This window comes from Prionailurus viverrinus, chromosome B3 (assembly GCF_022837055.1).
Source record: "Prionailurus viverrinus isolate Anna chromosome B3, UM_Priviv_1.0, whole genome shotgun sequence".
In the NCBI taxonomy this organism is placed as follows: domain Eukaryota; kingdom Metazoa; phylum Chordata; class Mammalia; order Carnivora; family Felidae; genus Prionailurus; species Prionailurus viverrinus.
Window position 1 is genome coordinate 112,091,919 of NC_062566.1, and position 12,901 is coordinate 112,104,819.

The 12,901-nt window shown below is 46.5% G+C and overlaps 1 protein-coding gene across 6 annotated transcripts in view; it reads left to right on the top strand.

Moving 5' to 3' along the window:
• Positions 1–9,587: 9,587 nt before the first annotated feature.
• PCNX1 (pecanex 1) overlaps positions 9,588–12,901 on the top strand; it is a 171,293-nt gene continuing 167,979 nt past the window's right edge. For all 6 annotated transcript variants that reach the window (XM_047862149.1, XM_047862152.1, XM_047862151.1 and 3 more), the window contains exon 1: positions 9,588–10,132. In XM_047862149.1, coding sequence (XP_047718105.1) covers positions 9,980–10,132 — 153 coding nt within the window. In that variant the 5' untranslated portion in view covers positions 9,588–9,979. The remainder of the gene's footprint in view (positions 10,133–12,901) is intronic.

The window sequence follows — 12,901 nt, forward strand, 5'->3', positions numbered from 1 at the left end:
AACCCATGTGTGATTGTCTACCTGTTCCATCCGTATTCCTTCTCCCTGATTCAAAAAAATATTTTTTTTAACGTGTGTTTATTTTTGAGAGAGAGAGAGAGAGAGACAGAGTGCGAGCAGGGGAGGGGCAGGGAGAGAGGGAGACACAGAATCCCACGCAGGCTCCAGGCTCTGAGATGTCAGCACAGAGCCCGACAAGTGTCTTGAACCCATGAACCGTGAGATCATGACCTGAGCTGAAGTTGGACACTTAACTGACTGAACCACCCAGGCACCCCAGCCTTCTCCCTGATTCTTAACATAATCCAGTTTTATTTAGGCATCTACCACTCCCAACATACCCGCTGTGTCTCAGTCTACATCTGGGACTGGCTGGTCTAAGGGCAAGTCCTTTCCCATGGCCAGTAACTGGTTCAGGAATCGTGGCCAAAGTCAGTGTATATCACTGCCCTGAGAACAAGGCTTGACTCAAGAATGCCAGAGGCTCCTGGGAAAGACATGCCCTTGCTCTTAGATGAACTGCGCCTCAATTGATGGCATTTCTAGGTGGAACCAGTCACCGCCACAGCCCTTTTGCCTCCATGTAGGGAGCAGCTTTAGGTGAAAGCCAACCCATTGAGGAGGTCATGTCAGGAGACTGCAGAGAAACAGATCCAGAGCCACTACATTAAACTGCCCTTGAAGCCGCCCTACCTCCTGGGCTTGCAGCGGTATGAAGCAACACTTTTCCTCATCGTTTATGTGAGTTTGAATCCAATTTTCTGTTACTTGAAGCTGTAGGCTAATACCCATGTCACAGAGGAGTATTTCCAAGAATCTATGAAACACATGGGTAAGTCAGAAGGAAAAAATACCTCCTGAAGTTTCTCAGACTTAGCAAACTGCCAAGGCACATGGCATGTGTTGACATAGAAACTTTCCCAATCAGGCTCTGAACTCCGAGTAGAATATGGTACAGAAGTAGCCAGGGGGATGGAGTGGAGAGACAGAGAAGGATTCCAACATTTTCTGTGGCTGTGACTGGGTAGGGGGCCTACTGGGTGAGTTTTAGCTCCCTTTTCTGTATTTCCTCTGATAAAAAAAAGTAAAAAAAAAAAATTTTTTTTTATGATGAAAAACTAAATACCAGCCAAAAAGGCCACTTGGAAGCAGATTGGTAGAGAGGCTGGGCCAAGCAAATCCCAATAAGTTAAGGTCAGGTTTTCAAAGTACAAGCCTGAAGGCTAAACAAATAAATGCTTATAAAAAGCTCTTCATAAATTAGAGATTAGAAGTTTAAGAACTCCTAGTAGCCTGAGGCTATTAGGAGTGAAGGATTTAAAATGAAACCCCAAAAGCAAATATAGATCACAGCTGGAATACTTACAGCAGACCTTACTGTTCTGCTCCCGAGACACTAATTTGCACCAATAATTTGGAGGTGATGTGTTTCTAATCGCCCCTCATATGGACTCGGTTTTCACTTTCTGGTACTTTCCACAGGCTGAGGTCACTACAGGACTCAGGGTGGGAGGTTCTAGCGTCCCCTGGAAGTGGGGAATAGGACGTTTTTTTTCCCCTTCTTACTCCACTGACAACCTTTGAGGAATGCGAGGAGGACTCCATAGAGGAGACCGAGTCTAGGATAATCAGGGAGGGAGGTGACAGGAAACCAGGAAGAGAGTGCAATGACCCAGGAGCAAAAAGGTTAGATAAGACAGGGACCAAAAAGTGTCTGCTGGACTTGGCAACCAGGAAATCACTGGTGACTTGGGGCAAGAGCAGTGACCAGAGTTAAGTTCAAGGCAGGTGAGGAGCATCCTTCCAGTCTTAAGAAACGTGGCTGGGAAGCAGAGGAGAAGGAGGGTGGACGCTGGAGCAGGCAGAAAGTTTATGGAGGACAGTGCCTGTTGGTAGGCTGAAGGAAAGAATCAGTAGAATGAGAATGCTTTTTGGTGCCCAAGGAGTCAAGGTTAACAGGTTGAGTATGGTTCAGAGATTGCGGGAGGGGCATCCAGAGAGCCAGTGGAGTGAATTCCTCAGGCAGAACGACTCCTGTTCCACTCAGAGAAGGAAAAAAAAAGAGGGAAGGGAAGATGGATGCATGTGTAGATACATATAGAAGCAGGAGGGCAGGAAATTGAGAGATGCCAGTCTGATATCCTCTATTTTCTTTGTGCCTACGGGAGCGAGAGGGGTGTAGATGTCTTGAGAACATTGGCAAGCTTTTTTTTTTTTTTTTTTTTTTTTATTTTTTTTTAAGATATGAAATTTATTGTCAAATTGGTTTCCATACAACACCCAGTGCTCATCCCAACAGGTTTGGCAAGCTTTTAAAAGTCATTACGAGGGGTGAAACAGCCAATAACTGGGAACCAAAGAACTGTCAGGAAGAATCCAGGTGGCAGCTGAGGTTAGAACCTGGGAGGTTAGCCTGTGTGCTGAGGCAGATCGTCCTGGGTTGTGGTGTGGTGGATGGTGAGAGGGGGAGGGAGAGGAGTGAAAAAAGCACCGGCCTTGGAATGATTGCATTGCAAACCCCTACACGAGATGAGGAACTGAGGGCAGGAGAGGTGGTGGTGGTGGTGGGAGGGGGGTCAGGAAAAAGAAAAGAAGGAAGGACTTAAAGAAAAAAAAAAAAAAAAAAAAAGAACGGTTGGGGACAGTGGTTCTCAATACAGGTTTGCAGGATAGGGCCCTTAACATGCAGATCTCTGGGGCGCGTGTTAGAGATTTCACGTTAGTGAGACCTAAGTGGAACCTAAGGATCTGCGTTATTTTCCAACTTATTATTTTTTAAAAACGAGTAATGTGCATGTGACATGAAATTCACAAAGTACAAAAGACATGCAATGAAAAGTAAGTCTTTCTCTCACCCCTGTGGCAACTCCTGCTGCCATTGTCTCAGATGTTCTGTTAGGGACATTCAATACACAATCCCATACAAAATATGCTTTTTTTTCCCCTTTATGCAAATAGCAGCATGTTATACACACTGTCCTACACTTCTTTTTTTTCACTTAACCGTATATCTTAAAGATCAACCCATATCAGTTGTTAAAAGCTCCTTCAATGTTCTATTGACTGCTTGGAATTCTATCTTTTGATAGCAAAAGATGGAAAACAATAGGTGCTCATGTTAATTCTCTGCTTCAGGGATTGCCAACACTGGAGGAGTTTTTCGATACCCTGCGTAGAGATGTACTAGAATTTGGAATGTTCTTAATAGATTGTGATTTGGGGGTGCGGGATTCATGGGTTACATGTTGAAAAACACTTGTCACAGGACGTGAGAGCAAAATGAGTTTAAACAATGGAAATACTGAGAGAAAGAGAAAACTGGATGGACTAGGAGCTTTTAGTTTGCATCATGATCTCTACTGATTTAATTGGGAGATTTCATCCTGAAGATATCATTCCCTGGGACATATATACAAAATACACTATTTGTGCATAATTAGAAAATGGTGATGTATATTAACAGCTGCTGAATCCCAGTGACAATAGGCAAAGCAAAAACAAAAATAAAACCCAAAACCAAAAACAAAGCCAAAAGAACAAACAAAATTCATAAGAAATACATTCCCATGTGCTGTCAAGGTTTCCATAAAGAAAGCTATGGAAAATCTCCAAGGGACAGATCTTTTTATTACATCGTTGTTTATTTTTGCTGCTAGAAAAAGTAATTGAGGGGCGTCTGGCCAGCTCAGTCAGTAGAGTCGTGAGTTCAAGCCCCACAATGGGCATGGAGCCTACTTAAAAAAATAACGAAAAACTAAAAATAAATAAAAAACTATCGAAACTAAATGCAATGAGTCCGCCACACTGAACTTCCCAGAATTCTTCAATTCTGCTTGGATTTCTTGATTTGGGGCTAGGACAGACTTAGAAAGTAGATGACTCTGAATTGAAACACAGGTTGATCGCACACCCCATAACATTTCCACTACTGGCCACCACTTCCCACCAAGGAATGTTCTTGCCAGAAGAGCCAGACATCCAGCCTCCAGAGGTGACAACTCTCATTTTCTGCGTAATGACAGGCAGGTGTTCTAGATGACACTGACGGCTACCAATCAGGTGAGCTCTTCAGGGAATCACCCAGCGAGATCACTTGGTCCAACAGGTCCCGCCAGCATTACGCTACTGTGGCTGAAACAGAAAGGTAAGCAAGACCTTTAATATGGAACAAACACATCAGACATCCGTTGAGATAGAAGAATCCTTAAATGTGAAAAGATGGGAAATAATGCATGTGCCTATTGTTTCTAATTCAGGGATTACCAGCATCTGGGGAGTTTTACGATATCTTATACACTCCCCTTCCTTTCATTGCCCTGCCCTAAAAGTGTTGTGTGTGAGCTTAAGAATAGTGGATTGGGATTTTGAGATATATCAGAAGATCCCCTCAAGATGACACAAAACCTCCTCACATGGAGTTGATATTTAAAAGAACCCAGTAGCGGGGCACCTGGCTGGTTCAGCTGGAAGATCATGCAACTCTTGATCTCAGGGTCGTGGGTTCGAGCACCATGTTGGGTGTAAAGGTTACTTAAATAAATGAATAAATAAAAATTTTTTAAAAAGTTTAAAAAAAAACACAGTAGATTGAGATTTCCAAGGAGGATGAGGTGCTTTACTTATTTAGCTCTGTACCCAGATATTGATTGGTGTTTTATAATTATATAATGTAGGATTTGGGAAATTCACCTCCCCTGCTTTGACATTTATTTTCCTGATATGATATAAAATGGTATGTAGCATATAACTAAAAAGAGATTCAGGGAAGGATTCTAAGGCACTTCCTTTTATCTTCCAAATTATCCTAACCTTCATTCCATAGTTTTTCTAAGCTGGTGATAATGCCTTTGAATGTTGAAGAGTTACCAGGTGAAACCTAAGACAGGTGAAATCTTTAACTGAAAAGTCATTGCCTTCTGTAATGCTTTATTTTTTTCTTTTTTAAAAAAAAGAATTTTTTTTTTAATCTTTATTTATTTTTGACAGAGAGAGAGACAGAGTGCAAGTGGGGGAGGGTCAGAGAGAGAGGGAGACCCAGAATTAGGAGTAGGCTCCAGGCTCTGAGGTGTCAGCACAGAGCCTGATCGATGTGGGGCTCGAACTCACGAACCACGAGATCATGGCCTAAGCTGAAGTCTGACGCTTAACCAACTGAGTCACTCAGGCGCCCCTGTAATGCTTTATTTTTTCAACTTACATGGATTGTCAATTGATCATAACAGCTTTCTGCTAGGCATTGTGGGACAGGCTGAGAAGTGCCTTGCCCTCAAGGAATGTACAATTTGGTTGGAGGGCTACACAGTAGCCCACAGTTCAGCGTTAACATGAATGGAACAAAGGAGTGCTTTAGGCTATTCAAAAAAATAGATGAATGGATTTGAAGTTAGTCACAGCAGACTTTAGTAGGCAGGTGGAGGAATAAGTTTTTCTAGGTAAGGCAAATGGCCTCAGTAAAAGCATAGAGGCAGGAATTAATAAACGGACGGGCATGTAGATTAAATTAAATAAATGGATATACTGAAAGGGTTTACGATTGGGAGTAGTGGGAGCTACGTTAGAGAGGATAGTGGGATTCCGTTGGGGGGGACCTTGAAGGCCTGGCTAAGGAGTATACCTTTAGGACTGGAGGCACCAGGAGGGAATTGAAAGCTTCTGAGAAAAGGAGGGGCACAGAAAAAGTGGATTAGGGGCATTGATTTGTTGGTGGAAGGTAGAATGATTTTGAAGAGAGATTGGAGGTGAGAGAGGCTGTGTGGTACGAGTTGATGAGGGTAGCCACCAGGATGGTTAGATCGACCTTGCGAAGGAAGGGTGAGGCAGGAGAGAGACGGCAGGAGACTAGACCACGGGGGAGGGTATGTGAGGTTTCAGGTTGGAGCTAGTTGGAAAATACCGGTTTCATGAAGAGAAACACATCAGAAGGAGGGCTGGTTTGGGTTGAGGGAGAAAAAACATGGATACCTGCTACATTCAGGTTGACGGCGGGACACTTGGGCGATAACGTCCAAGGGTATGTAATTGTTGCTGCATAAACGGACCAGAGCTGCGGTTTGTTTGCCTCTGCTCCGAGGCGGGCTTGCGTGGGGGTTATTAGAAGGTTTTGCACACTCAGCTTTGTTCCTTTCAGGCAGGAGAGGAGCACCCGCTGGCAGAGCATCCCCAGTCCTCAAGGGGCCCATGAAGTCAGGAAGTATAATTTTAATAGAATTAGCTGAAAGATGAGCAGAAGTCAGGTGGTGGTTTGGTAGTATGTCACTGCCGCTAACTTTGACATGCTAAGTGTATCATTGTTAATAGCTTTTGTGCAGGGCTCAGAGGACTAACACTTAGCAAATTAGATTCCTCAGTTTTTGTCCTGCTCTTATAATTTAGGGTATATTACCTTGGGCAAACCATTTAACCTCTCTGTGCCTTGGCTCCCTGTCCATAAAATAGAAAGCTCATTGTGGCAGCATTCATAAACATGTTGAAAGCTACAGATAAAAAGCATTGTAGGGTTCTCTCCTTCCACCCCCACTCCAAAGACTGAGTCAGTCTTTCAAAAAGGTCATCCATTTCATTGAATTCTTTCAATGGCTAACTTAGCTAATAAGCATTTTTCTAAAAGGCGTTTGCCAGTCCAGGGCTGAAAAATGTAGTCTATAACTGCCTTCCCTGCCTTCTGGGCCTGCTTATTCTGCTGGCCCCCTTTCACTCAGTGGCTGGTTGTCAGTCGATTCTCATCTCTGGGCTCCTGGATCAATCCCAGCCATATTGGAAGGGAATGAGAGTTCTGTATTAACATTCTGGGACCTCAGTACAAGGCAACCGTGATCAATGTGAAGTTCAGTCTCAGTTCTAGGTATTAAGTTCCTGCTTTGTTTTTATGTCTCCCTTTGCCACATCTAGCCTTTGGATACCTGTCTTATCACCCTGAGCCCAAGTCCTTGCCCTGCAAGCTTGTCCAGTACATTATCTCAAAGCCCTGAATTCTATTTGTTTTCATCAATTCCTTATAAGGAGAGGAATCCAGACCTGGAAGACAGCACTGAAGCTGGGGCTTTGCTACAAGCAACATATTTTCTTAACGCCTGCCACAATTTCCCAATTTTTGTCTGCTCCTGGATTTCCCAAGGTTGTGTTCCAGCTGCCCACTGGCTTACAACACTTGCATTCTCTGTGTTGAACCAGTGTCATGCTGGCTGCTTTCCTGGCTGCTGCCTGTGCCCTACCCTTCAGATACTGTCTTCCGGTTGCCTGCTCATCACGCCAGCTGGGTCTGCCTCCAATTCCATGATGTATCTAGGTCTGGTCTCTGCTTCTTCCAGTCTACCTCACCCTTATTACAGTTAATCCTTTTACATTAAACGAAAGCAGATATTTGCTGGTGTGGAAACTGATGTGGTACTGGAATTTTATCCTTGTTTACATCTTTGTTTGTGTTGGAAGTGCTTGGGATCACTTCCAAAACCTGCTCAGAGAGCTTTCCTGTCTCTTTTAGGAGAAACAAATGAACAGTTGACAATACCTTATGTCTAAAACCAAGCCTCAAGACCACTAGTTTCATTGTCAAATTATATTATTTAAACTTGATTGTGCTTTCAGACATAAACATTTTTATGTTTATTTATTTTTGAGAAAGACAGAGAGAGAGAGGGGGGGGGGAGCAGGAGGGGGAGGGAGGGGTGTTGCAGAAAGAGAGAGGGAGAGAGAATCCCAAGCAGGCTCTGTGCTGTCCACATAGAGCCCAATGCAGGGCTTGAACCCACAAGCTGTGAGATCAGGACCTGAGCCAAAACCAAGAGTTGAACACTTAACTGACTGAGCCACCCGGGTGCCCCCAGACATACTAATATATTTTAAAGTATATTTTGGCCAGTGTTCATTTGTTTCTCACAATATGAAGGCATCTTATTGGAACTTGATGGCTTTGTGGTCACAAGGAAATAAACAAATCAAGGCTGGGGACAGTGTTCTACAATGGTAGTTTCAACCTCTAAGGTACATTGTAATCTTTTGGAGGGCTTGTTAAAACAGATTGTTGTGGGACGGGCCAGAGTGGCTTGGTCACTTAAGCTTCCAACCCTTGATCTCAGTTCAGGTCACGACCTCATGGTTTGAGTTCGGGCCCCACACCAGGCTCTGCCATGATGGCGCGGGGACCTGCTTAAGATTGTCTCTCCTTCTCTCTGTCCCTCTCCCACTTGTGCTCTCTCTCTGAAAATAAATAAACAAACAGATTGCTAGGTCCCACACCCAGAGTTTCTCTGGAGTGATGCCCGAGACTTTGCATTTCTAACAAAGTTCTCAGGTGTGGTGACACAATTGGTCCTGAGAATACACTTGAGAACCATTGGTCATATGTTTAAACTGGCCACAGGTAACCAAAAGCTGCCTAGCAGTACTGATCCGTTCAAATTCTTGTCTGAATGGATGAGGTGGAGTGCTGAGAAATAAACTTCTACATTAAATTTCAGTTGCAGCAGTTAGAATGACTGCTGGTTTCAGAGGTCTTCTCAAACCACCATTACTTACGAGGACACAGTTTTTTGACACTTCAGTTTCCTTATGCATAAAAGAAGGAGAGTGTCTGTGCTGTCCTTCCTCTAGCGTTGTGCAGGTCAGATGAAATGGGAATGAACATATTTGAACCATAAAGTGGTATGGCCCCCGGAGGTATTGCAATGGTTTTTCAATACTTTTCTTAAAATAGCACTAGTTTCTTTTGGCTCTCTTGCATTTCTGATTAATTCCAGCAGCTTTAATGCAGGCATATAGAGTACTTTTATTGCTATAATAATTAAACTCAAACTTCAAACTTTAAAAAAAATTTCATTCAATGAGATCAGAAATACCTTACAAACGTTCCAAAGAGGCAAGAATGATTCCCAGTCTCTACAGCAGTAAGAGAGCTATGAGACCCACAGTTTAGATTGGCCTATTAATAAAAATGGCTACAAGTTACAGCACGTGAAAATGTAAAATCACCGTGTATAAAATGATAAACCTGTCTACCCTAGACTGTTACGTCTCTTGGAATTTCTATTAATTTATCTGTCTTTGTTAGTAGTAAATTCTCACAATCCTGGCGTGGCTGTTTTTCTCACCCGAGGGCCCCCAGCTCCCTCCAAGGGCCAACACAGTTCTTGCTCAAATTGAGCGCGTTTGTGACTTTTCATTAGTCACCAGCTGTATTGAATTCTGCTTGGCCTTCAACTAAGCATCGCAGATATTAGCCTCCCTGTTCCCAGGTGTTAACTAAAATAAACACGATAAAACGTCAGCCAGGATGCTGACGTGGTTCTAAAGACAAGGTTTGGGAGTATGACGGTCCCCGTTTGGGGACTGGTCAAGGCACTTGGCAGGGTGGTTTGCCAGGGGCAGAAAGGAGTCTCCCAGAGCCCAGCACCACCCCAACTCCCCCCGCCCCGCCCCAGTCCCGGGCCCGGCCCGCGTCTGCGCACGCTTCTCCCGGGAGCCGCCAGGAGGCGCCCGCCGCAGCCGAGGCGCTGCGCGCACCCGCGGAGAGCCGGCCCGGGGGGCGGAGGGAGAGGAGAGGAGGGGCTGGAGGGGGCGCGGCTTGCTCCCCGTCCCTCCCGGGCGCCGGGCCTCCCTCTCCGCCGGGCCCAGGGCTGGCGGCCGGCGGGGGTCGCGGCGGCGGCGGCGGCGGCGGCGCTGACGGGCCGCGGGCACGGGGGCCTGGCTCCGGCTCCGGGTGTTAGGAGACAAGATGGCGGCGGCGCTGTGGAGGCTGGTCTCCTCCTCTTCTCCGCTCTCCTCCGCCCCGCCGCTCGCCGCCTCCTCGGTCTCCTCCTCCTTCTCGTTCGCTGCCTCCTCCTCCTCCTCCTGCAGCAGCCCTAGCGACCGCCGGAGCGCCGGCCCGCTCTCCCGGAGCTCCGGAGGGGGATAGACGGGGCAGCTGCGGGCTCCGGAGACCGAGGCCGAGCTGGGGCCGGGGCGGGGACGGCGGCGGCGGCGGCGGCGGCGGCGCCGGGTGGGGATGGGGTCGCAGACGCTGCAGATCCTCCGGCAGGGGGTGTGGGCCGCGCTCAGCGGGGGCTGGTACTACGACCCGCACCAGGCCACCTTCGTGAACGCGCTGCACCTCTACCTGTGGCTCTTTCTGCTCGGCCTGCCCTTCACCCTCTACATGGTGAGTGTGGTGGGGGCGGGGAGGAGGGTGGCCCCTTTCCCGCTTCCCCTGGTCGCTGGCCGGCCAGCGCTGGCGTTCCGCAGTCCGGCGGCTGCTCGCGCCTCCCGGGCTCCGGGCCGGGGTCGCGCCTTCTCCTCGCCCCGGCGCGCGCGCGCCCGCCCGCCGCCCCCTCGGGCCCACTGCCCCGCTGGCTCTAGTGCTCCCCTCCCCCACCCGGCCCCCCCTCTCTGCTCTTTAGGGTGTCCCCTACGTCGGTGATGACAGGAGGGACGGAGCAGTAGCAGCAGCCCCTACCTGCGCCCCCGTGTGCCCCACCCTTTTACGGGGAAGTAGTAGCCTCCGGGGCCCCTTCTCAGGGGTCCTGAATCTGTAGCCCCTCCAGCCCGTTGCACCCGGGGAGGAAAGCCCGACTGGGGCTCCCTGCCCTCCGCGTTTTGTGGCAGGCGCCGAGCACTGTGCTCCTAAGGGACGCCGCATTCATCCTTGGCACGCGTGCTTATTTGCGCTCCGTTCCGCGGGCGCCCGGGCACCCCTTGGGCACTCCCTTCACCCGAGGCGGTTCTCTCTCCGCGCTCCACCTTGCCTCGAATCTGCGTGCGGGGCCCTCGGCGCGGGGGAGGAGTGCGTGCGGCTCGGTGGGGAATGTAATTGCGGGGCGGCCGGGCTCTAACTCGCGACTAGGTGGTGTTTGAAAACCTGGCTCCTGACCTTCCTGCCTCCAAAAATCATTGTTTGTGCTGGTTCTTTTCTGTTCAGCTCTGTGGTCAGCGGCTGCTGTGTTTCCAGGCCAGCTTTGGGGGGAGGGAGCGGGGGAGATACGGGGAATCTGGCTGGCATTTCAGATTTGTTTGGATTGGTTCAAGGCCGTTTACTGATAGGAAAAAGGAAGTGCTGCCTGTTGCTGAATTCAGTACGATCAGCCTCTCCGAACGATCTGGGCTTGTTTTTACGCTGTCTTTTCGCTGAAAGTTGTACGCCTGTTTTGTTTTGTTTTGTTTTGTTTGTGTTTTTAAACACATTAGGTTAGGGTGGGGCGTTAGGGTGACTAATGTGGAAGAGAGATGATACTTAAACTTCAGTTAATATTTTTAAGCTTCGGTTAAATTTTTAAAGTAACCGGAAGGGAGGAAAGGATGATAACTTTTTTGTTTTAGGAGCGTTCCTTTTAATGTATTTCTGTTAACTTTGTGGTTCTTTATGGAGCTATATAGTAAAGGCGCTGGATTGGAAAATCTGGGAGTATGCCTGAGAAGTGCTGTAGGGAGTGAGAACACCCGATCCTTTCCTAAGTGAAGCTCCTTTTCACTGATTGGCAGGAAAGTGCCTGCTTGGGGGAAGACGTGCGAAATTTTACATTCCCAAGCAGATTTTAGATTTACATCAAAATTGTTTGGAAGGGACTTATTGCTGCAGATAAAAAGGACATTTAAAAAAATGCTGATGACTTCTTCTTATTTTATTATTTTTTTTAGGGGACTTGTTCAGTCTTGTCCCATTCTGAAAATTTGTCGTGAAGTGTTATAATTTTCAATTAATTCTGCCCTAGGGGGTTCTATTTGCACTGCTCTACCTTCCAGGAATATGACATCATTAACGAACAGGTTAATTACTTTGGGTATAAGAATCCTCAGGCTGTCACAGAGCTTTCATGGCAGATTTCTCTTACATCCAAGAGAATTGTGAACTTAAAACTGAAACTGGTACTTCAGATGTAAGGATTAGTTGCTGTGTTGCAGTGTAAGGTTTCCATGTGAGCACGTGAGCTGTGTTAGGGGCTAAGTCTCTGTGTAATCAGCAAACATTACTAAAGGAAATTAGCATAAATAGACAGCAATACATTGAGTTTACTGTTTCATTTTGGGAGTTTATTCAGTTGAATTTAATTCACAAATATTTGAGCGTCTACTATGTCCTGGGCAATTTGCTAGATTCTGGGAAAACTGCTTCTCTGACTTGTCTTATTTAATGGTAATTCTGTTCTTCCTCATCTTTTAAAATCTCTCCTTGATTCATCTTTCTTTTCACATCCAGTTCATCGAATTTTGTGAGTTCTGTTTTGAAAACCTAAAATCCAGCTAGTCCTGATCATCGCCTACCTGGTTCAAGCCACCATTTATGGCTCCTCTGGATAATTGCAGGATTCTAATGAGGTTCACTGCTTCTGTGTTCTCTATTCTTGTTACAGGAGTCTGAGTGATTCTTTGAAACATAAATCAGATCATGGCACTCTTCTTCCCTCAGAGCCTGCCCTCTGTTATACTCCATCACTTTGCCTTCTTAGAATTTTCCCAACATAACAACTATGTTCCTGCCTCAGGGCTTTTGCACTTGCTCTTCTCCCTCTCTCTCTGGATGACTCCTGAAGATATCTGTGTGACTTGCTCCACCTGTTCAGATTTCAGTTATATGTGAGGCTTTCCCTGATAACCAATGTAACATAGCAACCGAGTAGCTCCTACAGTATTTCTAGTCCTCCTTTTCTCCTTTATTTAATAATGTTTATTACTAATTGATATATATTAGTATCTCTTTTTTTTTAGTGTTATTTGTATATTTTTGAGAGAGAGAGAGAGAGAGAGAGAGAACACGTATGTCAGCAGGGAAAAGGCAGAGAGAGGGAGAGAGAATCCCAAGCAGGCTCCTTGCTGTTAGCCCAGAGCCCGACATGGGGCTGGATCTCAATGATGATGAGATTATGACCTGAGCCGAAATCAAGAGTCGGCCACTTAACCAACTGAGCCACCCAGGTGCCCCTATATTAATATTTCT